Raw genomic sequence first — 26,073 nt, forward strand, 5'->3', positions numbered from 1 at the left:
ACAGCCACTGTCCTTTCCAGCCCACTCACCCACGCAAAGGGTATACATTAGACTTTTTGCTGAACTGCACTTCACTGCAGACACTTAGGACTAAATGTTCACCCCTGAGGGGAAGTGAAGGAGTAAAATAAAGGGACCAGGTGGAGATGAAAAGGAAAGAGAGAGAGAGAGAGGAAAGGGGACGTGGGGTTAAGGGCTTGTGGGCAAAGCGGGCCACTTCACTAGCAGCCGTCCCACTGCAGTTGGTTTCAGTGGCCCATCGGTTGGGGAGAGAAGTGTAAGAGACACCAGCCCTAGGAATGACTCCAGTCTGAGGTTCCTTTGAACTGGAATGTAACATGTCTGAGAGATATGCAATATCATAATAGGCCGGACTGTGGCAGCTTCTTCTTGGTGTAGTTAGCTTGAGAAAAAAAAGTGTCATGTTAGATTCTTCATCAGATATGCACAGTACAGATGTGAACTAGACTACACATTCACTCCACGTACTGTATGAACTTGAAATGCCAGACCAGAGGCAACTCAGTACAGTATTTACTAATACTGGAGGCCAGACAGGGATGTCAGTCTGGGTCAGTCACTTCTGAATAAGTTACTTCTTACTCAATAAGTTACTTCTTACTCATAAAAGAAAAAATTCAGCAAACAACTTCAATCCACTCTTGCTTTGTAATTAATAGGTCATGGTTGAGTAACACAAAGACTGTTAAATGACAAGGATACAAAAGCTGCCTAATGAATAAATCGAAGGAATCCTCACAGCCAGTAAAAAGACCAGGAAACAAAGGGACATCCCAGAATGCTTTGCAATGCCAACCTTTGGTGTTGATGCTGAAAGAATGCAAAAAAGGCCCCATTCAATCAATGATGAGAAGGAGGAGGAAGAGAAGACACAGCGTCCCCAGACAAACAACTTGAGAGAGAACCGGGTTATTATTATTCAGGAAAAGCCTAACAGAATTCTGGTTTCCTCCTTAATGGTTTAAAGGCTTTCTGTTTAGTTGGATAAACATTCAGACAGAAAAAAGCTCCAAAAGGCAGGTTAAGTAGGAGACTAAGTGGAGTGGGTAACAGTCGGAGGTAAAGTAAACTCAATAAATTAAACACAGGCTCTTTTAGGCAAAACCTCTACCACCCAGTGACAATATCAATAATTTTCGGAATGGTAAAACGTTTTCAGTTTAAACTTAAATGACTAAAACCAGACAAAGTATTTAGAAAAGACAATAGAGCAATAGATTTTTTATAAGATCATTTTTGAAAACTAACAATCCCCAAAATAAAAACAAGGCAGTCGGAGAGAATCTGAAATTCCCAAAATGTCATGGAACAGCCATTGAGGATTGGAGGAACCTGGCAACGACGGAGATGGCAGCACCTCTTACGAAACTTTGCGGTATTTCATTTTTGTATGTATTATTTTTTACAGTATTAGCTCAGGAAATGTTTTGTGTCATTACATACAGCCGGGAAGAACTATTGGATATCAGAGCGGCGGTAACTTACCAGAACTAACAACATTACGACCAGGAATACGACTTCCCCGAAGCAGAACCTTTGTTCGCTCTCCCCAGGGATATTAAACTGATTCCAGAGGCCGACCCAAAACATTGCCGGCGGAGGAGAGGCACTCAGAGCGGCCTGCTGGTTCAACTTAGGAGGCGCGCACACCACCCATCACTTCCGAGTATATTACTTGCTGATGTTCAGTCTTTCGATAACAAAGTTGACGAGCTCAGGGCAAGGATTTCTTTCCAGAAAGACATCAGGGCCTGTAACATACTTTGTTTCACAGAAACATGTCTCTCTGTCTATTCTGTCGAAATCGATCCAGCCAGAGGGATTCTCAGTTCATCGCACAGACAGGAATAAATATCTCTCCGGGAAGCAGAAGGGCAGAGTGTGTTTCATGATAAACGACTCATTGTGTAATTGTAGTAACATACAGGAACTCAAGTCCTTTTGTTCACCTGAATTAGAATACCTCACAATCAAATGCCAACCGTATTATCTCCCAAGAGAATTATCCTCGGTCATAGCCACGGTCATTTATATCCCCCCTCAAGCCGATACCACGACGGCCCTCAAGGAACTCCACTGGACTTTATGCAAACTGGAAACCACATATCCTGAGGCTGCATTTATTGTAGCTGGGGATTTTAACAAAGCAAATTTGAGGACTAGGCTGCCGAAGTTCTATCAACATATCGACTGTGGTACTCGCGTGGGTAAAACACTCGACCACAGCTATTCAAACTTCCTGCATGCTTACAAGGCCATCGCCCACCCTGTTTTTGGGCAAATATGACCATGACTCCAGTTTGAGTTTCTGCCTATATGAAGGGAAGAGCAAACAGGAAGTACCCGTGCTAAGGACTATTCAACGATGGGCTGACCAATCGGAATCCACACTTCAGGATTGTTTTGATCACGTGGACTGGGATATGTTCCGTGTAGCTTAATAATTTGGATTAATACACTGAACCGGTGACAGTTTTTCAGGAAGTGTATAGAAGATGTCTGACCCACTGTTACTATTAAATCCTACCCTAACCAGAAACCGTGGATAGATGGTATCATATGCACAAAACTGAAAGCGCGAACCACCGCATTTAACCATGTCAATTTAACCATGACTGGGAATATGGCATAATACAAACAGTGTAGTTATTCAGTCCGCAAGGCAATTAAACAGGCAAAATGTCAGTATAGAGACAAGGTGGAGTGGCAATTCAACGGCTCGGACACGAGACGTATGTGGCAGGGTCTACAGACAATCACCGACTACAAAAGGAAAACCAGCAATGTCACGGACACCGACTTCTTGCTTCCGGACAAGCTAAACATCTTCTTTTCCCGCTTTGAGGATAACACAGTGCCTCCGACCCAACCCATTACCATGGATTGTGGGCTCTTCTCCGTGGCCGACGTAAGTAAAACATTTAAACGTGTTTACCCTCGCAAGGCTGCCGGCCCAGGCGGCATCCCAAGCCGCGTCCTCATAGCATGCGCAGACCAGCTGGCTGGTGTGTTTATGGGCATATTCAATCTCTCCCTATCCTAGTCTGCTGTCCCCACATGCTTCAAGATGGCCACCATTGTTCCTGTACCCAAGAAAGAAAAGGTAACTGAACTAGATGACTGCCGGCCTGTATCACTCACCTCTGTCACCATGAAGTGCTTTGAGAGACTAGTCAAGTGTCATATCACCTCTACCTTACCTGCCACCCTAGACCCACTTCAATTTGCTTACCGCCCCAATAGATCAACAGACGAAGCAATTGCCATCACTATACCCACGGCCCTATCCCATCTGGACAAGAGGAATACCTATGTAAGAATGCTGTTTATTGACTATAGCTCAGCATTCAACACCTTAGTACCCTCCAAGCTCATTATTAGGCTCGAGGTCCTGGGTCTGAACCCCGGCCTGTGCAACTGGACTTCCAGATGAGTTGCCCCCATAAGAGTGCGTGCTCAGCCGGTTCACCCATGACTGCGTGGCCGAGCACTCCTCCAACTCAATCATCGACAGTAGTAGGCTTGATTACCAACAATGACGAGACAGGCTACAAGGAAGAGGTGAGGGCTCTGGGAGTGTGGTGCCAGGAAAATAGCCTCTCTCACTCAACGTCAACAAAACAAAGGAGATTATCATGGACTTCAGGAAAGAGCAGAGGGTGCACCCCCCTATCCACATCGACGGGACCGCAGTGGAGACGGTGGAAAAATTCAAGTTCCTTGGCATACAAATCACTGACAAACTGAAATGGACCACCCACACAGACAGGGTGGTGAAGAAGGTGCAACAGAGCCTCTTCAACCTCAGGAGGCTGATGAAATGTGTCTTGGCACCTAAAACCCTCACAAAAATTTACAAATGCACAATTGAGAGCATCCTGTCAGGCTGTAACAACTGGTATGGCAACTGCATCGTCCGCAAGCGCAAGGCTCTCCAGAGGGTGGTGCGGTCTGCCCAACACATTACAGGGGGCAAACTACCCGCCATCCAGGACACCTACTGCACCAGACATCACAGGAAGGCCAAAAAGATCATCAAGGACATGAACCAACCAAGCCACTGCCTGTTCACCCTGTTATCATCCAGAAGGCGAGGTCAGTACAAGTGCATCAAAGCTGGGACTGAGAGACTGAAAAACAGCTTCCATCTCAAGGCCATCAGCCTGTTAAACAGACACCACTAGCACATTAGAGGCGGCTGCCAATGGACATAGACTAGAGTTCACTGGCCACTTTAAGTAATGGAACACTAGCCACTTTGATAATGTTTACATATCTTGCATTACTCATCTCATATGTATATATATTATTCTACTGTATCTTAGTCCATGCCGCTCTGACATCGCTCGTCCATATATGTACAGTTGATGTCGGAAGTTTACATACACTTAGGTTGGAGTCATTAAAACTTGTTTTTCAACCACTCCACAAATTTCTTGTTAACAAACTATAGTTTTGGCAAGTCGGTTAGGACATCTACTGTGTGCATGACACAAATCATTTTTCCAACAATTGTTTACAGACAGATTATTTCACTTATAATTCACTATATCACGATTCCAGTGGGTCAGAAGTTTACATACACTAAGTTGACTGTGCCTTTAAACAGCTTGGATAATTCCAGATAATTATGTCATGGCTTTAGAAGCTTCTGATAGGCTAATTGACATCATTTGAGTCAATTGGAGGTGTACCTGTGGGTGTATTTCAAAGCCTACCTTCAAACTCAGTGCCTCTTTGCTTGACATCATGGGAAAATCAAAAGAAATCAGCCAAGACCTCAGAAATAAATGTTTGCTCTCCACAAGTCTGGTTCATCATTGGGAGCAATTTCCAAATGCCTGAAGGTACCACGTTCATCTGTACAAATAATAGTATGCAAGTATAAACACCATGGGACCACGCAGCCGTCATACTGCTCAGGAAAGAGACGTGTTCTGTCTCCTAGAGATGAACGTACTTTGGTGCGAAAAGTGCAAATCAATCACAGAACAACAGCAAAGGACCTTGTGAAGATGCTGGAGGAAACAGGTACAAAAGTAGCTATATCCACAGTAAAATGAGTCCTATATCGACATAACCTGAAAGGCCGGTCAGCAAGGAAGAAGCCACTGCTCCAAAACCGCCATAAAAAAAGACAGACTACGGTTTGCAACTGCACATGGGGACAAAGATTGTACTTTTTGGAGAAATGTCCTCTGGTCTGATGAAACAAAAATAACTATTTGGCAATAATGACCATCGTTATGTTTGGAGGAAAAAGGGGGAGGCTTGCAAGCTGAAGAACACCATCCCAACCATGGCAGCCTCATGTTGTGGTGGTGCTTTGCTGTAGGAGGGACTGGTGCGCTTCACAAAATAGATGGCATCATGAGGTAGGGAAATTATGTGGATATATTGAAGCAACATCTCAAGACATCAGTCAGGAAGTTAAAGTTTGGTTGCAAATGGGTCTTCCAAATGGACAATGACCCCAAGCATACTTCCAAAGTTGTGGCAAAATGGCTTAAGGACAACAAAGTCAACGTATTGGAGTGGCCATCACAAAGCCCTGACCTCAATCCTGTAGAAAATGTGTGGGCGGAATTGAAAAAGCGTGTGTGAGCAAGGAGGCCTACAAACCTGACTCAGTTACACCAGCTCTGGCAAGAGGAATGGGCCAAAATTCACCCAACTTATTGTGGGAAGCTTGTGGAAGGCTACCGAAATGTTCAACCCAAGTTAAACAATTTAAAGGCAATGCTACCAAATACTAATTTAGTGTATGTAAACTTCTGACCCACTGGGAATGTGATGAAAGAAGTAAAAGCTGAAATAAATCATTCTCTCTACTATTATTCTGACATTTCACATTCTTAAACTAAAGTGTTGATCCTAACTGACCGAAGACAGGGAATTTTTATTAGGATTAAATGTCAGGAATTGTGAAAAACTGAGTTTAAATGTATTTGGCTAAGGTGTATGTAAACTTCCGACTTCAACTGCATATATTCTTAATTCCATTCCTTACTTAGATTTGTGTGTATTGGGTATATGTTGTGAAATTGTTTGATATTACTTGTTAGATAATACTGCACTGTCAGAGCTAGAAGCACAACCATTTCACTACACCCACAATAACATGTATGTGTATGTGACGTGTATGTGACCAATAAAATTTGATTTGATTTTGTTATAATGTTTGAGTCACTCAGATAGCATAAGAACAAGGAATAACCAATTGCAAAATGTGTATAATTGCAGGAAACTACCTTTAAAACAGAACATTCTCTCAGCCCTATGACAAATGTGTAAAATTGCAGGAAACTAGTTTTAAAACTGGAAAGTATTCTCTCTGTCCCATATCAATATGTGTAGAATTGCAGGAAATTAGCTTCAAAACAGCGACATACCTCTGTTTTAGAGGAGGGCCTCCGCTGCTGAAAGAAATCCTAGGGGAACGTCCGGTTCAGATAGAAAGCGATTCTTCGCTGTGTAAGATTTCAGAAAAAGCTCTTTATTCCATCAGGAAATCGTCAACAGGCTTGCATTTCTAGTGTTGAATCATACTGAAAACAATTAAACTGTTATTCTACTCTGGTCCCTTCGAAGCGAACTAGGAACATTGAACAACCCATGTAGATTATTTAAGTACCATGTGTGTAGCCTACTCTCTTAAAGGAGAACCAAGCCATTTCAACCAGCGCACCATGATAAAATGAATTGCAACTGGTCTAAATACTCACTCAGCTTTTCGCTGGGTGAAAAACAGCCATGGACCAACAGTGAATTACAATAAAACCCCTTTGAATGTCAAACTAACTAAGTTAAACTGGCTTGTCTGTGGATGTCCAAGACAGGATATAAAGGACCTGAGGGAGGATGTGCGTGTGCTGTGTGGTGTGTGTGTGTGTGTGTGTGTGTGTGTGTGTGTGTGTGTGTGTTGAGCCAGACCCTGAACCAGGCAGGGCAAGGAAACAGAGATCACACACACACACACACTGACAGGTAAGATGATGGCTTACAATCTAGAAAAAAGAAACGCACACCTATAAAGGCGAGGTGCTGGCTAGCGGAGCAGAACACTAGAAAATAAAGGAAAGCCGCACACTCTAAGAGCTCAGATGCAAAAAATTTTATAAACCAACGTTTCGACAGCTAAGCTGTCTTCATCAGGGTATCATCACAAACACTGAGAGATGAGTCATTTATATAGTGTCAAGAGACACACAGGTGTTTGTAATCATGGCCAAGTATGGCCTAATATCATTGGTTAACTGAAATATTAAAAAAATGGTATACAAGGAACATACAAAAAGACAAACAAATGGATAACATATGATCATAGCATTTGTAGTCTAAAAAGTATCTAACAAACAATTACAATGGCAAAATCACAATAATCACAAGAATGGCTTCAGATCAAAGTCTATGTTGAGACCGAAGGGAGCAAGTGTCTTTAAATTAAAGATCCAGGCAGCCTCTCGTTTTAACAATAAATTATCAAGGTCACCCCCTCTCCTCGGGAGGGTGACATGTTCGATGCCAATATAACGCAGAGACGAAATCGAATGGCCTGCCTCCAAAAAGTGGGCCGCAACTGGGTAAGTCAGGTTTTTGCACCTAATGGTGCTACGGTGCTCTGAGATACGTACTTTTAATTCACGCTTTGTTTTACCCACATAATTTTTACCACAGGGACAAGTTATAAGGTAAATATAAGATGATGGCTTACAGCAGCCAAGGTCAAACCATCATCTGCCCAGCCGCATCGAGCTGATTCATGTGGTGTGTGTGTGTGCGTGCAAGTGACCTGAATGGAAAACTAACACAGTACAGTCTGTGTAGTGTGAATTGATCTAACGGAATGGAAATCCAGCAGCTCAAGTAGTATCAAGTCAAACACTGGCAGCCAAATATATTTATTCATACTGTACGTGCGACAGAGAGAGGGAAGAGTTTTAAATCAGCAGCGTAAAATAATAGCTGTGATGCTAAGAGAGAGAGAGACATCATTATCACTCACATGAAAGACAGTGACGAGAGCTGGGCAAGCAGAACAGCCGAGAGTACAATCATACCACCACGATGGATCATACTTCCTGCTTTTCCGAGCCAGAACAGCATTCAAACATCACCCTTCAACAACACAGACAAAACAGGCGGAAACCTTTGTGTGTCTTGTGAGAGCAGCAGCAACACGCTCCATGCCCAGATATGATCATCCATATTCATTTTGGGGGAGCCGAATGGGGAGACGGGGACATACTGTAGGTAAATGCATAGAGATAGTGGGAGAGGTAGACACTACATAGAGAGCCAGTGAGGTTTCACTACTTTACCATCTTCAGTCCCTCTGTCTGTTTCTCTGCCCTAGAGAGACCACTGCCCCCACAACAACACCACGGAAGTGTCTGGGGAGGAGGAAGAATAGACAAACAGAAGGAGTGAAAGAGACAAAAGAGAGGGAGCGAAATAGACAAATGGGAGGAGTAGATAAAAAAAGACAGATGGAAAGACGGATACGGTGAGCGGTGGGTAAAGAGAGAAAATAACAAAGAGAGAGAGAGAGAGAGAGAGAGAGAGAGAGACAGAGAGAACCACCAGACAGACATAGAGAGAAAGAGAAAAGAAAGACAGATGGAATGAAAGAGAGAGAGAGAGAGAGAGAGAGAGAGAGAGAGAGAGACAGTGAGAACCATCAGACAGAGAGAGAAAGAGAAAAGAGAGACAGACAGACAGATGGAATGAGAGAGAGAGAGAGAGAGAGAGAGAGAGAGGGGAGAGAGAGAGAGAGAGAGAGAGAGAGAGAGAGAGAGAGAGATAAGATGATATGGGGGAGAGTAACCTCCAATCTCTGAAAACAGCCCACTCCTGACACTGACATGTTTTCTGCCTGCCAAGAGGAGAGAGCCTTCTCCATGACCTCGAACACAACCAGGACTATCACTGCATAGAAAGGCCTGGTTCAACCTTTAGTACGACCAACCACAACAACCCATTTTATTATGCATTCATAATGTATTAATAGCAAACCGCTAACACCTCTAACACAAGCACCACCGCACATAAAGGCCTGGTTCAACCACAACAACCCATTTTATTAGGCATTCATAATGTATTAATAGCAAACCGCTAACACCTCTAACACAAGCACCACCGCACATAAAGGCCTGGTTCAACCACAACAATGACAAATGTATTATAAAGCATTAATAATGCGTGAATAACATACCTCTTCTTGTTCCTTTTAATAACTGAGGACAAGAGGTTGTCAGACGGTGACTGGTGTGTTGTGTGGATCAACAGAGTTTCAATGGCTGCTGCGACCCAAATGGTACCATATTCCCTTTATAGTGCACATAGGGCTCTAGTCAAAAGTATTGCACTTTAAAGGGGATAAGGTGCCATTTGAGACACAAGCCAATGTACAGAGCCCCATGATCAATGCAGCAAGACTGAGATTACACAGCCAATGGACACTATATAACTCAACACCTCTGGAAATCCATTTTTTAGGGAATCTGTTCTTTTTTGGGCCCTTTAAAAATGAGCATGTGCACCAAAAACTCAAAACGCATCAATAGTTCCTTTCACACATCAATCCCAATGACTGTCATCTATGAATATAGCATTCATTTCTGAAAACGCTGGTGACAGGCTGTCATTTCTTCCACCCCCACCTCCTCTGTCGCAGCGTTGATGAGCACGAACTGTGAATTCACAATAGAACACACCCCTTTAACCTCTTACTGGGTTCACAGACTGGTATCAGGGAAACCACAGTGACCATACAATAGATAGACCTCTGGAATACGGAGGCTAGTTCATTACAATGTGACTAAAGTAGGATTTATATCAGTATGGTTTAAATATAGGGTCCATTTCAATAAGTAGGCCCTATAGGCCTGAAAGGAATACATTAAATCACTCAGAGGGGAAGCAATTTCTACAGAACAATGAATAGGCTAATATCATCCCATTTTTAAAACATTGGCTTTTAAATATATCCATTTCACAGCACTGTCCTTTAAATATATCTACTTTACTGTAGCGTAATTGTAATGTATATTAAGTAATACATTAATAGGACATGCATGAATGTACTATGCACAGTATGTAGCCATAGTGATGCCCTCTCAGTCCGGTTGTTACCAGGAGACGGCAGCCCTAGCTACCTCCAGACTGCCCTGCCGTCAGCCGACTGTGCTGTGGTGAAAAGCAGGCTGGGATTCATACTGGGAGGTGACATGTGAGCTGCGATCCAGTCCACTCATTGGCCGGCTGCAGCCGCCTAGCCTCAGCTGCATCCTTCCACATAAAACATATGGCGCCAATTAGACCGCGGAGGTGTCACCGAATCCAACGGGACCCACACATTACATTGTATTCATATCAAAAGGCTGCCTCGCCACAGGGGGTGAAAAGGTAAACATGCTGATTTTGTAAGAAATAAGACCCGGAAAATAGCAGTGTTTATTCTGTGTGTCTTTATATAATAAATGGGATAGAATGATGTTTGTTCTATTTTCAATTGAAAGTAAATAGAGCTGCAGTAATGGGATAACACAAACAGGCTAAATGCAGCATTTTTCAATCCAGTCTAGTATTCACCAACCATGTTAAATTGAAAAGGTGTTGTGCATGATTGTCATTGTAAATAAACACAAAATGTCTTTGTTGGAGCGGAGGAATAAAATATACATGGCTAGTTGCCCCTGTCTACCTATAACACCAGCTAGGCTAACATGTCAGAGGTTTAGCTCTCCCTTTGCCTCCCTTTCCCCATCCCTCTCCCTTCCTTCTCCCCATCTCTCTCTCCCTCTCTGATCCCACTGTGCCTGTCTAATTCACCAGGGAGTTCCAATATTGACTAGGGCAACTCCCTCCAGCGATCATCATCCCTAAATGATTGTCGGCCCGGCCGCGGCTAGCAGATGAAGCCTAATGGATGAAGACAGCAGAGGGGAGCGGATGAAGAAGCAATTACAAGCTGGGGTGGCGATGTGGGGCCACGCCTCCCTGTGACCCGGGCGGTGTTCATTAAGGAGGCAGGGGGTGTAATATAATGAAGGAATGGGACCACAGGCCCCGTTCCCCCTGCCAAACAACCTGCTAATCCCACGGGGGTAGGGAGTGTTGGGTAGGGTGGGCACGTCCAACAATAAGGCCTCCTGACACACGCCGCCAGGCAGGGCCAGCCCCCCACCCCTCGGCCCAGTGACATCCCCCCCGGGGGGGACAGGCGACAGCAGCCAGGGGAGAAGGACAGCCCCAGGCCTGACACAGACCCCCACTACATAGCAGGCCTCAAACTCCTCCACTCTACTGCATGCATTGCTCAAGGGCCAGGGCCATTCAAGGGCAGCACTTCACTACACAACCGCTCCATTCTGTTTTTCTACCATTCGCTTGAGGGTGTTTATATGTTGAGAATTATTTATGTATTTCCATAGGCTGCTGTGGGTAAACATTGAGATTACAAAAGTAAATACTTGGCTGTGGTTATATGCTAAATATAAAGTATTTTGCTTGAATGCTTGCTGGAAAATTCTATTCAATACACACAGTCACACACACGATCTAACGCAGCTCATTAAATTATGATGAGCAATGACATGCTTGATTGGCCGCAATATCAGTCTTAACAGAGGAGAGAAAGGCCCCTTCTCTTCCTGTTAATCATCATTTCAGACTATTTGCAGCAAATACAATTTCCGAAAAACAGAGACAACGTTCAACAGAGACAACGTTCTCTCTCCAAGGCTGTGAAGCTACATTGTTAGCTGTTGTGTGTTTAATTGATGATGGATAATCCACGGAGAATTCCAGTATTCCAGTGTTCAAAAGGAACCAGATGCAGTGGATTTTCCAAAGGCGGGAATTCCAGTGAAAATATTCCCCACATTCAGTCCTACTATTCCATTCGTCTACCATCCTTTCTCAATGTACACATTTCTATTCAATTTCCTACCTCATGTTTAACTGAAATACATTCCAACCCTCTTTGATATCCTCGTGGCAGAATGTCCATTAGGAATCCAATTTTACAGCACCCCTGCTTATGGTTAGAAACCTGTAATCACTTAAATGGTGTACTAATAGGAGTCTTAATGCTGTACTGTCTTCCTCTGCTGGACTCCATTCATATTTCATCAATGGTAGATAGATAGAGGGCTGTCCTCCCATGCATAAGGCAAATCAACATCAAAGCCCAATACCTCCCAATTAAAAGCTGGAATTCTAAATTTCACTCTGTGCCGAGAGATCAAATGGTTCACACCAAGGATCCAAGAACCTCAACCCATTTTGGGAAGCCAGCCCTGGTTTAAAGGGGGGGTAAAATGTTCACTGAAAGGACCTCAAGGATATCACATTTGCAGTGCATACTATATCAATCATATTCAAATACAGTGGGCTACTATATCAATGCTACTGGTACATCAAAGACATAACGGACATCCATACATCTTGAGACTAAAGACCCTGGGGTGAAACGGTTAAAACCAGGGTTTTGAAGACAGCTGTTTCACTGAAACATGAATATTCTCAAATAACATTCTGTGTTGAGCCTCAGTGAGCGATCACGATCAATGACGATCACAGAGGGTAATTAGCCGGTTGACGTTATATAGCTACAGAATAGCAAAGTGTTCCGCATGTTAGGATCCTTTCGAATCAAGCGAATGTCTGCCTTCTATTCTTCTATTGTTTTTCTTTTTTTGCTCATTCAAAACCAAATGAACCAAAACTATGGTGACTAAGACTTGACAGAGGCAAGAAAACATACTCAAAAGCCTAAATGTACGTTTACCTCGACCATCTGTTTCAGCAAAAGGTTAAAACAGTAAAAACTCTTCAACGGAATGAGCACTCTGTGTACCGATAGGCAGAAGGATTTTAGAAACAAGGGACTGAGTCTTGATGATGAAAACACATGGTCTTCTCTGAACTCCAGATTTCTCCACTTAACCTATTTAACAGCCCGAAGCATCCAAACAAACAACCAAAGATCAACTACGGTACTTCTATACAGGACTAAATCTTCATCCATCAAACATCTCTCCACATCATTCACATATAGCCAAATTGTCATTTCCTGTATGTTGTTTTTGCACTCTTTGTCCATTCTCAAACAATGTGTACATAACCTTAACCTGAGTTACAAAACGTTGACAAATCACTACATTTACTCAAGGTTGTGTTGTCGCTTCTTTGTCCACTTAAAAACAACAGCGGGCTTTATGACCAGAGTTGCGCAAGAAGGAAACGGTCTTTCTTCTCCAGAATCACCACAGTCATAGGGAGGAAGTCCCCTACTACCCAACCACAGGCTCTAAATCGGCGCTAATTAAAAGAGTCTTATTGAAAATAGGATCAAGACTGCTTAATCCACTTAAAGCCTCACTTGCAATTTAAGACAATGAAGGCATTCAAGCATTGAGAATAAATTGAATGTTATACAAGCCTCCTCCCACCTGTCTCCATGGACTGAACTTAGAAAGAGGTTGAAATTGTGAAATGAGGCAATGTATCAAACTGCAAGCGCTGGGTTCTAACTTGAGTCTTTAAATTATACAGTACCAAAGCTTCTTAGCTCAGTTGTGACAGGGAGGGAAGAAAAACATGCACACACCAGGGGAAAAAGAGCAGGGCCAGTTAGCGACCAAAAACCAATTGTAACAGATACAGGGCAGAGGCCAGTTTCTGGTTCAGTGAATCACTGTGTTCCAATGATTTCAGGTCAAGACAAGGTAGGCCTTCGGCACCTAGAGGTGTGACTGATAGGCCTACATAACACAATATGGCAATATTTCTGCAAGGGTGAGATTTCAAGCAGTTAGGGGCTGGATAAAGCGTCCCAAACATGAACTCCTTCAACCAATAAATATGCTTTGCGACACTATTTTTGGTCCATTGGGGAACGCATCTCAATAGGATGTTTTGACAGAATGTGGGCGCACAGTGAATATCCCCCAATTCGATTAGATATTATAGCACTATTTTTTAATCCCATAGCATATCTTTCACTCGCATTGTGTTTGCTTCACTTCAACGTTTTATCTGTGGCTATGACACCCATGCCGCTCAGAACAATGCACACTAGGAGGTCAGCTTCACTCCCCAGTTTCACTGAGAGAGACTAGATAAACAAGGTTGAAGGTTCAGTGGAATTTCCGAATACCAAAAACACAATGTTCCATTCGAACGTTTTTTTTATTTTTTATTTATCGACACTTTATTTTCTTTTCAACGAGGAGTAAACACAATACACACATATAAAGTGCTAAATAGATGCTTTGCACAGAGTATCGTATTTTGTTTGCTTCCATTCATTTATCAGACACAATGTAACAAAAACCAACAAAGCGAGTGAGCGCGCACAGAGTGCAAAGAGATGCACTGATCACGGAGGTTCCATTGCCCCGAGTCATGCGTGGTGCGTTCATTTTTATAGCTGTAAAACCATAATGTATTCATAGCCTATAGCCTACAAATGCATGGAAAGCAAAGACTCGTGAAATACGGGGGAAGTGGTGGTGCCTATGAAATAAGCACGCGTTAGTAACCGTTAGTAGAGAACATGATAAAAGACAGTGGTCGTTGTTATGTTGATACTGTGTAACAAAATGAAATTGCAGCATATTCCCTATTAGATTGAAACTAATTACATCTTGTTTGAGTAAACGAGAGCGCCGCATTTTTAAAACATATAACCAATAAACTTACCGACGCCGTATTTCTCGTGTTCTGTAGGTATCCACATATTTACGATTGGTACATTAAAGTAATTTGCGAGAACAGCAGCTCAATGCAGATATTTCGTGCTGTATAACGCATTCTAGGCTATTGAATTCCTTTCCTCCGCTCTGAAGTCATTGTTCAGATTGCAGGAGAGAGAGCGGCTACTGTATCTTCATAGTGGATTGAGACGGAGAAGGAGCTTTGCATTGTGGGGCTTGTAGTAAAACCGAATGACGTAAACAAACTGAGAGAAAAAAAAGGACTCAGAGTCCCACAAAGCCATATTGAATACATGGATGAAATAGAGTTCCACAGTATGAGTCATAATACCCATAAAAACTAGCAGTCAAACAAGGAAATGTTTCCAATCGTTTTTCCACCATTCATTTTTCCCATAGGGGATTTTAGGGCGCGCTCGTAAATTCCCTCTGGAGCACTCTCTTCAGAGTGTGCCAGAGTGCAGAATAACAAAAAAGCGTAATTAAATTGTAGCCAGCAGCACAGTTACAGTCACCAACGCTCTGGATAACATGAAAACAGCCTAACCAGCTTTGCTAGGGTTGAGAAAATGGTCAGAGTGAGGTGTTCTACCATTTATGTCTGGAAGTAGCTAGCAAGCTAGCCAACTTTAGCCAGTTAGCTTGGGTGCTTGACTGCCATCGTGAGGTCAGAACAGTAGGATCAGCGAAACGCTCTGAATTTACGAACGGACAATCTGACAACGTTCTGAATTTACGAACGCCCAGAGCACACTGAGCGCTCCCTGGCACTCCAGAGTGAACTTACGAATGCACCCTTAGAAAAACTTAAAATAAGGGCTGTGTTTCCTGTAGGCTTACCCTGGCGTGATGTTTTGAAAGCCGTGTAAATTTCGCTTGGACAAGGTGACTTTTATCAGTATATTCACCTGTATTTACCCCCCAAAATGAAATGCTAATTAGCTGCTAATGTGGCTATCATAAAGAACTACAAATAAAGAACTTCCAAATTGAGGCAAAGGTAAGAATCTCTTCATTAACTATCTAATGTTAGCCAAATTTAATAAACACTAAATTGGCTAAATTTATTTTAATGGACAATTCTGTGAAATGTCTTTTGCAAGTTTTAAATTGACACAGTACCTGTTTGTAAAGGTGTTGGCTAGAGATGACATGCAGGAGCTTGCAGGGATTTGTAGTTTTGCATGATGTCTACTGTGATGCTAATTAGCATTTTGAATCTGAGAGTAAATAGAGCCAAATATATTGATTCAAGTCACCTTGTCTTAGAGAGATTTACATGGTTATCAAAACTTCATGCCAGGGTAAGCCTACACGAAACAGCCCTTATTTGAAGTGTTTCTAAAATCCCCTATGGGACAAATGAATAGTGGAACAACGACTGGAACCATTTCCCTGTTTGACCGCTAGGTTTTATGGGTAATATGACACCTCCACTGTGGGGCTTTATGAATACATACATGAACGCTTTGCTATTTTGAGTTATGGATTACTGCCTTGTCATTGGATTGGTAGATGTGAGCCTGATGCAGTAGGCTAGTTAGATTTATGCCAGACAGGCAGACAGTCTGAGTGAGAGAGAGTGAGAAATACTTTTTACACATAGCCAATAAGGCCAATATGAAATTGTAGGCCTTGTCAAAGGGTTGCCTACCATGTTTCATGGCCAATGGAGATGATAGGTAGGCCTATAGGCTCCCAAGTGGCGCAGCGGTCTAAGACACTGCATCTCAGTGCTAGAGGCGTCACTACAAACCTGGTTTGATTCCAAACTGTACCACAACTGTCCGTGATTGGGAGTCCCATGGGGCGGTGCACAATTGGCCCAGTGTCGTCTGGGTTAGGGCTTGGCCGGGATAGGCCATCATTGTAAATAAGAATCTGTTCTTAACTGACTTGCCTACTTAAATAAATTAACAAGAACAGATTAAATTATGACTCTACAATTTCTGTTCTTAAAGGGATACTTCAGGATTTTGGCAATAAGGCCCTTATCTAGTTCCCTGAGTCCTGAACTTGTGGATACCATTTTTATGTCTCTGAGTGCAGTTAACCCTGGGCAACATAGGCCTGGGATGCTCACAGGGATATTGGTATCCACAGTACTCCACCAATTATCACATTTTTCAACTCAATACTTAATTTTTTTTTTTTTTTTACATAAATGCACTGTAATGTAAGCTTTAAAACTGCAAGGTTTATCTCTACCTCATGGCAAAATGTGTAGAATTACAGGAAAGTTGCCTTAAAATTTTATTTCCCAGTGCCCAAGACTTGGTTCGTCCTGACATGCATAGTAGGACTCATTGTATGCTATTTTTTGTTTTAGCTCACTCACTTGTGTTCTGATTATGAGGGGGTCCCTGATGAATTTGCTTTCACCAAAGGGGTCCCAAAAGTTTGAGAACCCCTGGTCTAAGGATGGCCTACCCACACCATCACATATACATGAAAAACAAATACATAAGTAAATCATAGAATCTCTATGGGTCTAACAATATGACAGTGATATTGCTAGAGATCCCAAGTGTCGTGGCACCATGGTGTTTCAGATTCAGAGGTTGTGCCTTGACTGCAGATGGTGTACGTGTTGGCTGACATAACCCATATTTCACATGCCAGGCATGGAAGGGAAGGCTGTAGCAGGGCATGCATTCCAGTCTTCTTACAGCTCTTCTGCTGCTAGGGTGAGCACAAAAATAATGCATGAGTGTGTTGAGGACTGCAAGACACTCCAGCATACAGCCAAGAATTCAAGGCACTGTTGGGTTTGTAGCTCACATAATGCCTGCAATTAACTAAGTCAGTCTGTATGATCTTAAAGCTCTCTCCTCCTAATCTCACCCAGTTTCCCTCCAACTCTGTGTTTCAGTTCAGTTCAGAGGCAGTGCCACCCCTTTCAAATAGCCTCTAATAGTAATTCCAGCTGTGAGCTGCGTAGTTTGCTTCTCTTTGCAACTAAAACCATACATGTTGTTTATTAAACAACTGCACAGAAGCAGTGTAAAAACGTAAAAACATAAATAAAAATGAGTGAAGACATTTAGAAGTTGACTATTTATTTATAACAGGTGATTTATAAATGATGAATAATGCCTTTGGTATTTTTCATCATATGTATTATATTGTATATAATGCATCTCTGGCTTTATCAAAGCATCAAGTCTCACAAGGACATAGTATGTCCTCTACCACTGTGAGTATCCCATGTGACTGAGTAAAGCCAATGCTCTTTGAAGAGGAGAGATGGAGAGACGACATGGGGATAAAGGAGAGAGATGGATAGAACACCACCACAGGGATAGGAATGGTAAGGGAAAATATGGATCAGCAGAGGAATACAACAGAGAAGCGAGGATGGACAGATAGAGTAAAAAAGATGACGAGAATACCAACAGAGAGAAAGATCAGTCAGGTTACAGTGTTTTCCACTGACCACGCGGTTGTGTGGATTATAACCGAGAGGACACTGCAGGCTCACAGTGTCCTATACCCAGCTTGGTGCCATATGGCCAATGGAAAGACACAGTTACATAGTTTGAATAGTTCACGTAGGATGAGAGAGAGAGAGAGAGAGAGAGAGAGAGAGAGAGAGAGATGATGATGTCTGAGGCTTAACCACACTAGACAGACCCAGTAACCCAGATAGAACCCTGAAATATCACTCAGCGCTTCGTTTCTGCAAATCACCCACCATCACTTTTCATCTACAATTCATAAAACAAGAAGAGACATTTTCTCTGTCTGAGAGGACAGGGGAAGAATGAACAGGAGAGGAGAGGGGAAGGAAGGGTAGGAAAGGAAAGAGATGAAGATAACTGTTTTCCCAACTATTCTAGAATTCTACTCTATTCTACTCTATTCTACTCTATTTTCCATACTATTATACTATTCTTCTACTACTTTCATACTTCTATTCACTATTTCCACAGAGACCATACCATTTGTACTCTACCAAGAGTTTGTAGAGACAGGCTCTGGCCAGTGACACATATTTAAATGGCACCAAACCTTTCAAGTCTCCTTCTCTCCCCAGGAGTGTCTTTCTTATGTCCTTCCCTTTCCCCTAGAGAATTCCTTCAGGCATCATACCAGTCACCTTGCTTGATAATTCAGCTAAATTAAGCTGCTCAGTGTTGATTGACTTTGTCGTTGCTGGCTTGTTGAGTTAAGTAATAGTACATCTGGTAATCACAAGAGACTAGTTCTCTATCTGTATTACAGCAGTTCTGCCTTTCATTTTATTCACATCATGCTGTGTTGGTCTGTCAAGGCGATCGTGCTGTATGCCCTAATGTAACAGACTAACAGTTGGCAATTTCCTTTTTCCGACCACAAAATATAAACGTCTAAATATATCTCAGAAAAGAGCCCGTTTATGATTTATGCTGTGCATGTTGAGAGCTTGGGACTTTAAGGCTCTATCTGCTAAAAGATGATTCTGAGATAATTGGCTTTAAAGTTCCGAACCCTCATTGGTTTCAATAGTGTCAGCAATTTCTATCTTGTATTCTTTATAACTAAACAACATGAATTTGGAGTACTATATAGTACTATATAGGTAGAGAGAATTGAACAGAAAAATGCTATGACAATAGCTACATTTTGACAGAAATGCAGATACAAGCATATAGTCCCACGCTCTCTATGTATCTGACCTTTCTCAGCAACATGAAAACAGCTCCACAGTAAGAGGGTTAAATGTAGGCTGTACCTATTTTAGTGCAGAAGGATTTTAATGAAGATCTTTCATCTGAAAAGCATGGCCTTGGTTTTGGCCTTAATTGTACTGAGAAGGCTGGCTGTATTACTGTACCTAGACAGCACATCACATTACAGTATTGGCACAAATACCCTATAAGGATTAGCCAGTCTGCTCTATAGAAGTAATGCCTGCTTAAACCATAATCCTCCAGAAAATACCCATTAATACAGTGCCTTCAGAAAGTATTCACACCACTTGACTTTTTCCACATTTTGTTGTATTACAGCCTAAATTTTAAATGTAGATATTTTGTCACTGCCCTACACACAATACCCCATAATGTCAAAGTTGTGTTTTTTTATATATATTTAAGAATTAATTACAAAAGTAAAGCTGAAATGTATTCAAGTAGTCAACCCTTTTGTTATGGCAAGCCTGAACAAGTTCAGGATTACAAATCTGCTTAACAAGTAACATAATACGTTGCATGGACTCACTCTGTGTGCAATAATATATATTTTAATGACTACCTCATCTCTGTACCCCACACATACAATTATCTGTAAGGTCCCTCAATCGAGCAGTGAATTTCAAACACAGATTCAACCACAAAATCCAGGGAGGTTTTCAAATGCCTCGCAAAGAACGATACCTATTGGTAGATGGGTAAAAAAAAATCTGACATTGAATATCCCTTTGAGCATGGTGAAGTTCTTAATGACACTTTGGATGGTGTATCAATACACCCAGTCACTACAAAGATACAGGAGGTCCTTCCTAACTCAGTTGCCGGAGAGGAAGGAAACCCATCAGGGATTTCACCATGTGGCCAATGGTGAGTTTAATGGCTGTGATAGGAAAACTGAGGATGGATCAACAACACTGTAGTTACACCACAATACTAACCTAATTGACAGAGTGAAAAGAAGGAAGCCTGTACAGAATAAAATATTACAAAACATGCATCGTGTTTGCAACCAGGCACTAAGTAGTACTGCAAAAAATGTGGGAAAGCAATTACCTTTTTGTCCTGAAGACAAAGTGTTTTGTTTGGGGCAAATCTAATACAAGACATCACTGAGTACCACTCTCTATATTTGCAAGCATAGTGGAGGCTGCATCATGTTATGCTTGTAATCGTTAAGGACTGGGGAGTTTTTTAGGATAAAAATGAAACGGAGCTAAACACAGGCAAAATCCTAGAGGAAAACCTGGTTCAGTCTGCTTTCCACCAGACACTGGGAGATGAATTCACCCTTCAGCAGGACAATAACCTAAAACACAAGGTCAAATCTACACTTGTCATGGGCGTCGTATGAATTGGACCAAAACGCAGCGGGAATGTGTATGCTCATTATCTTCTTTTATTGAAGAAACAAAACAAAAAAACACACGAACAAAAAGAACAACGAAAAACAGTCCTGTCAGGCACACAGCTAAACAAGGAACAACTACCCACAAATCCCATAGAAAAAACACCCCTCTTAAATAGGACTTTAAATTAGAAGCAACGAGGAGCCGCTGCTTCCAATTGAAGGTCAACCCAATAAACACCACATAGAAATAGACATACTAGAACTAACACAGAAATAGACTAACAAAGAACATAGCCCAACAAGCCCCGAAACACTCTAAACAAACACCCCCTGCCACGCCCTGACCAAACTACAATAACAAACAACCTCTCTACTGGTCAGGACGTGACAACACTGTCGTTTTTTACGAAGATGACAGTGAAAGACCTGCAAATGGTTTTCTAGCAATGATCAACAACCAATTTGACAGAGCTTGAAGAATTTTGAAAGAATAATAGGCAAATGTTGCACAATCCAGGTGTGGAAAGCTCTTAGAGACTTACCCAGAAATACTCATAGCTGTAATCGCTGCCAAGGTGCTCCTACATAGTATTGACACAGTATTGATACTGAAAAAAAATGTGCTTAAACATGTTTTCACTTTGTCATTATGGGGTATTGTGTGAAGATAGGTGAGAAACAAATCCAGGCTGTAACACAACACGATGTGCATTAAGTCAAGGAGTAAGAATACTTTCTGAAGGCGCTGTATGTCTTCATATAGGATTTATTTTTCATATGGGTGCACACATCACAATGCTAGCCAGACCTAGGCTGCATCTGAAGCGTCATTTCGGATGCAGCCCTACTGTATCCCCCCTTCATTTTCCAACCGGATCATAGAAGCCAACACATATCTGAGATTAGGCTAAACCACAGTTTGTAATTGAATCAGGTAGTGTAAAAGCATGTGTGAGTGTGAGATAAGCCTACAGCCAGTCAACATTTCTGCCCGTCACATTTATACGCACGCAATCAGAGTTATTGACAACGGGAGAGTTTGCCTCTACAGATTTACATTTTTGTCATTTAGCAGATGCTCTTATCCAGAGTGACTTACAGTAGTGAATGCATACATTTCATTTCATGCATCATCATTGTTTTTTTGTACTGGCCCCCCGTGGGAATCGAACCCACAACCCTGGCGTTGCCCACACCACGCTGTGTTGCAAACACACCAACTGAGCCACAGGGAAGTGCTTAAACACGTTGATGGTAAACGGTTAGATGTCAGTCTCTTTTCTCCCCTCTGATGCAGCCTACACTTCAGAACATCCTCTCCTATATGTAAAAATATAGCTTCCACATCTCCCGCCTTGAGATGGGAAACGTCAACATGGAATACACCAAGGATGTTTCCCCCTTTTTTTTCTCCATTGACTTAATATGTAAAAGAGAGAATATTCAAAAGGAAACATGACTCGGGTTTTTTGGCGGCGGTGGTGGAAATGAATCTTGTCACATGAATTACCGGCATCCTGTCTGAATCAAACGACTGAAAATGCAGGTGTTTCTTGTCTTATCTCGTTCACACGTTGCTCTGATACACTGTAACCGTTTACCATCAAAACCCTGTAGCTGTGAGGGAGCAGAGGAGAGGAGAGCAGGGATTCAGATCCACTTATTTCCCCCTTTGCGCTAACACGTTTCCAGCTGCTGCTTCTTTCACCGGAGCTTGGCTTTACGGCTGAACTGAGGCTCGTTACACTGTGTGTGCGTGCGCGCGCACGTGTTTGTGAGTCTGTGTCTGTGTGTGCTTGTAATCCTGTCTGCAGTGACAAATTCGCTTTTCACTGCCACGAAGCTTCCCTGGGCAGCCTATAACAGAGATTAGCACTGGAATGTGTCCACTGTCCCTCTCTACTCACTCCCACTGCGTCCCGTTACCCACACACAAGTGGATATAGTCTCTGAGCCTATGAGATGTTCATTGTCAATGTGTGAGCACTGAACAGTCTGACTAAATGGCTTTCAGAGAATCTCCAAGAGTAGCCTACACAGGCCTGTCTATCTCTATGTAGTTTGGCACACCTGGAGTTTTGATATAGTACAGTGCATTTGGTGCGGAAAGCAAATAGACAGTTCAGTGAAAAAGGTCGGTTCGCACACAAAGTAGACCACATGAAAACGCATGTTAAAGTTTTTCTCTGAGATTGGATTTGTTGGTTGTCTGGTTTACCAGATTTACAGTATCAATGTGAGTCCCTAGCTCGGCGTGCTGTGCCTATGACTGTGTGTCTGTGACTAAGAGCTGCCATTATATCGAGCCTCATATCGCCCCTGCTGTTATAGGCTCAGTGGGAGAAATATCAATGCGCATCCGAAATATCACCCTATTCCCTATGCAGTGCACTACCTTTCACCTTGTTCACTACATAGGGAATAGGGTGCAAGTTTGGATGCTTCTATGTAGGTGCAGAGCCACCTGGAGCACCATGCCCACCTGCAGTCTCCAGTCCTCTCTCTCTCTCTCTCTCTCTCACATACACACACACACACACACACACACACACACACACACACACACACACACACACACACACACACACACACACACACACACACACACACACACACACACACACACACACACACACACACACACACACACGCTGAGCCAGATGGCTGTCGTAAAAACACTCTACTGGTTCTGTCTGTAATAGAGTTGAAAGTATTCCCAGGCCCAGTCAACTTGACCCCTCCACACCCAACCAGCCACAGCCTGTCCCTGTTGTTAACACACACACAGATACACACACACACACAGATGAAAGACTGACACACATGCACGCAGATACACGCACACCCCAGTGAAACTCCTGTAATTGCTGTCCGTAGACAGTGAACTTAGTCATATCTGTGAATCTGAGGGTGGTGATACACAGCACAATCATAATGTTATTTGGTCATATGGGGGGATGGAGAAATTATCTCACTGACTGGTGGTTAGTGGGTGTTGGTGTGAAAAACTGTACTACTGACTAAAGCTCTGCCCACCACACCTACACACACACAAAAACACTGGGTTGAAAACAACCCAATTTGGGTAACTATTGGACAGAACACAATTAGGTCACAAACAACCCATTATTTTCTTTAAATTGGTTTGTTGATGCTGGGTTATTGAGCTATGATCCACCTGACTGAAGCAGGTTTTCCTCTAGGATTTAAGCTGTGCTTAGCTCCATTACGTTTCTTTTTCATCTGTCAATCAGGTTAGTATTGTGGAGTGACTACAATGTTGTTGATCCATCCTCTGTTTTCTCCTATCACAGCCATTAAACCCTATCACAGCCATTAAACTGTTTTAAAGTCACCATTGACCTCATGGTGAAATCCCTGAGTTTCCTTCTTTTCCGGAAGGACGCCTATATCTATTTAGTGACTGGGTGTATTGATACTGTTACATCTGCGCCTGCCACGCCCTCTACTGCTCATCTTGCGTCTCCCTAACCTACCGCCACTCTCCCAGTGCTCTCTCCCTCTTTCTCTCTGTGTGTGTGTGTGTGTGTGTGTGTGTGTGTGTGTGTGTGTGTGTGTGTGTGTGTGTGTGTGTGTGTGTGTGTGTGTGTGTGTGTGTGTGTGTGTGGGCGGAGACAGGTGTGCTGGAGGCAGTCCAGAGTTCCTCTCCTCTGCCCCGTGAGCTGATTGTTCCGGCACCCGAGCTTAACGATGGCAACCTCGGAGCTTGCAAAGCCTATTTAGTACAATGTTCCCTAGTGTAAGAGCACCAGCCCCAAGCTTATGCTAGCGAACGGACCGAGATTTCCTTCCTGATCGGCAGCCTCCGTGGAGCAGCGCTTTCCTGGGCCAGCTCTTCCTACTCCAGCTTCACAAAGGAGATGAGGGGAGTCTTCAACCACCCTGTCTGCGGTAAGGATGCCACTAAGCGACTCCTGTCCCTCCGTCAAGGCTCCCATAGTGTCGCTGAGATGACGATTGAGTTTCGCACCCTCGCCACTGAGAGCGGCTGGAATGAAGAGGCCCTTCAGGGAGCATTCCAGCATGCTCTCACTGAGACCATCAATGATGAGTTGGTGTCCAGGGTTGAGCCTGATGGACTCGAGGAGCTCATCTCTCTCGCCATCTGCATCGACAACCGTCTCCGTGAGCGTTGGCTGGAGAGGGCAGGTAGGGTTGCATGCCCCGTCACTATATCTGCTTCTTTTCTTGGTTCTCCTCCTCCGACTGCTTCCCTTCCCAAGTCTCTTCCAGAACCTAAACCCATGCAGCTCTGCCGGGCCCGTCTCTCACCCGAGGAGAGGCAGCAGCGAATCATCACTTGGAGCTGCCTATACTGTGACCAGGTTGGTCCCTTCGTCTCCACTTGTTCCCTGCGACCAGCAAAAGGAGGTGGCTCGGCAGTTGTGGGGGATATACTGTTGAGCCAAATCACTGGCCCATCTCCCCCTAGACCCTTGCTAGACGATACCCTTGTGTGGCAGAGCCAGGCTTATCCTCTGCCTGCCCTCATAGACTTGGGTGCCAACGAGAGTTTCCTGCACTGAGGTGTCGTTATCCAGTTGGGCCTGGAAACTGTTCCATTTGATTCACCCCTCGATGCCAACGCTCTTAACGGACAGCTCCTCGCCCGTGTCTGAGAGAACTGTCCCTGTCATCCTTCGTCTCTCTGGGAATCACCAGGAAAGGATCAGTCTCCACATAATCGACTGCCCTCTCCCATGGTCCTTGGCCATCCTTGGTTAAACTGCACAATCCACAGATCGACTGGACCACCAGAAAGGTAACCACTTGGAGTTAATTTTGTCACTCAAATTGTTTTCGTTCTGCCCTTGCCCCTGCCTTGCCTGTGCCCCAGTCCATTCCAGAACCTCTGGACCTGTCATCAGTCCCTCTCGAGTATCACAATCTAGCTCCTGTGTTCAGCAAGCATCACGCTATGTCGCTGCCGCCTCATTGGCCATACAACTGCTCCATTGACCTCCAAGCTGGAGCTCCTCTCCCCTGTAGCCGGTTGTATAACCTCTCTCGTCCCGAGCAGGAGGCCACGAAGGGGTACATCCAGGATTCCCTGGCTGCAGGACATATCAGAACAAGTATCTCTTGCCACTCATCAGTTCTGCTTTTGCCCCCCTCCACGGTGCCAGGGTGTTCACCAAACTCGACCTCCGGAATGCCTACCCCCTTGTCCGCATCAGAGAGGGGGACGAGTGGAAAATGGCGTTCAACACACTACTTGGATACTTTGAGTATTTGGTCATGCATTTTGGTCTCACTAACGCCCCTGCTGTTTTCCAGAACCTAGTCA

The 26,073-nt window shown here is 43.4% G+C and overlaps 1 protein-coding gene across 7 annotated transcripts in view; it reads right to left on the reverse strand.

Annotated features, from left to right (window-relative positions):
• The window catches only part of LOC115198734 (dedicator of cytokinesis protein 4), a 142,343-nt gene extending 127,423 nt beyond the window's left edge, over window positions 1-14,920 (reverse strand). For all 7 annotated transcript variants that reach the window (XM_029760965.1, XM_029760962.1, XM_029760961.1 and 4 more), the window contains exon 1: window positions 14,731-14,920. In XM_029760965.1, the coding sequence (XP_029616825.1) occupies window positions 14,731-14,767 (37 nt within the window). In that variant the 5' untranslated portion in view covers window positions 14,768-14,920. The remainder of the gene's footprint in view (window positions 1-14,730) is intronic.
• Window positions 14,921-26,073: the final 11,153 nt, after the last annotated feature.

The sequence above is a fragment of the Salmo trutta genome, chromosome 8 (genome assembly GCF_901001165.1).
Source record: "Salmo trutta chromosome 8, fSalTru1.1, whole genome shotgun sequence".
Taxonomy (NCBI): domain Eukaryota; kingdom Metazoa; phylum Chordata; class Actinopteri; order Salmoniformes; family Salmonidae; genus Salmo; species Salmo trutta.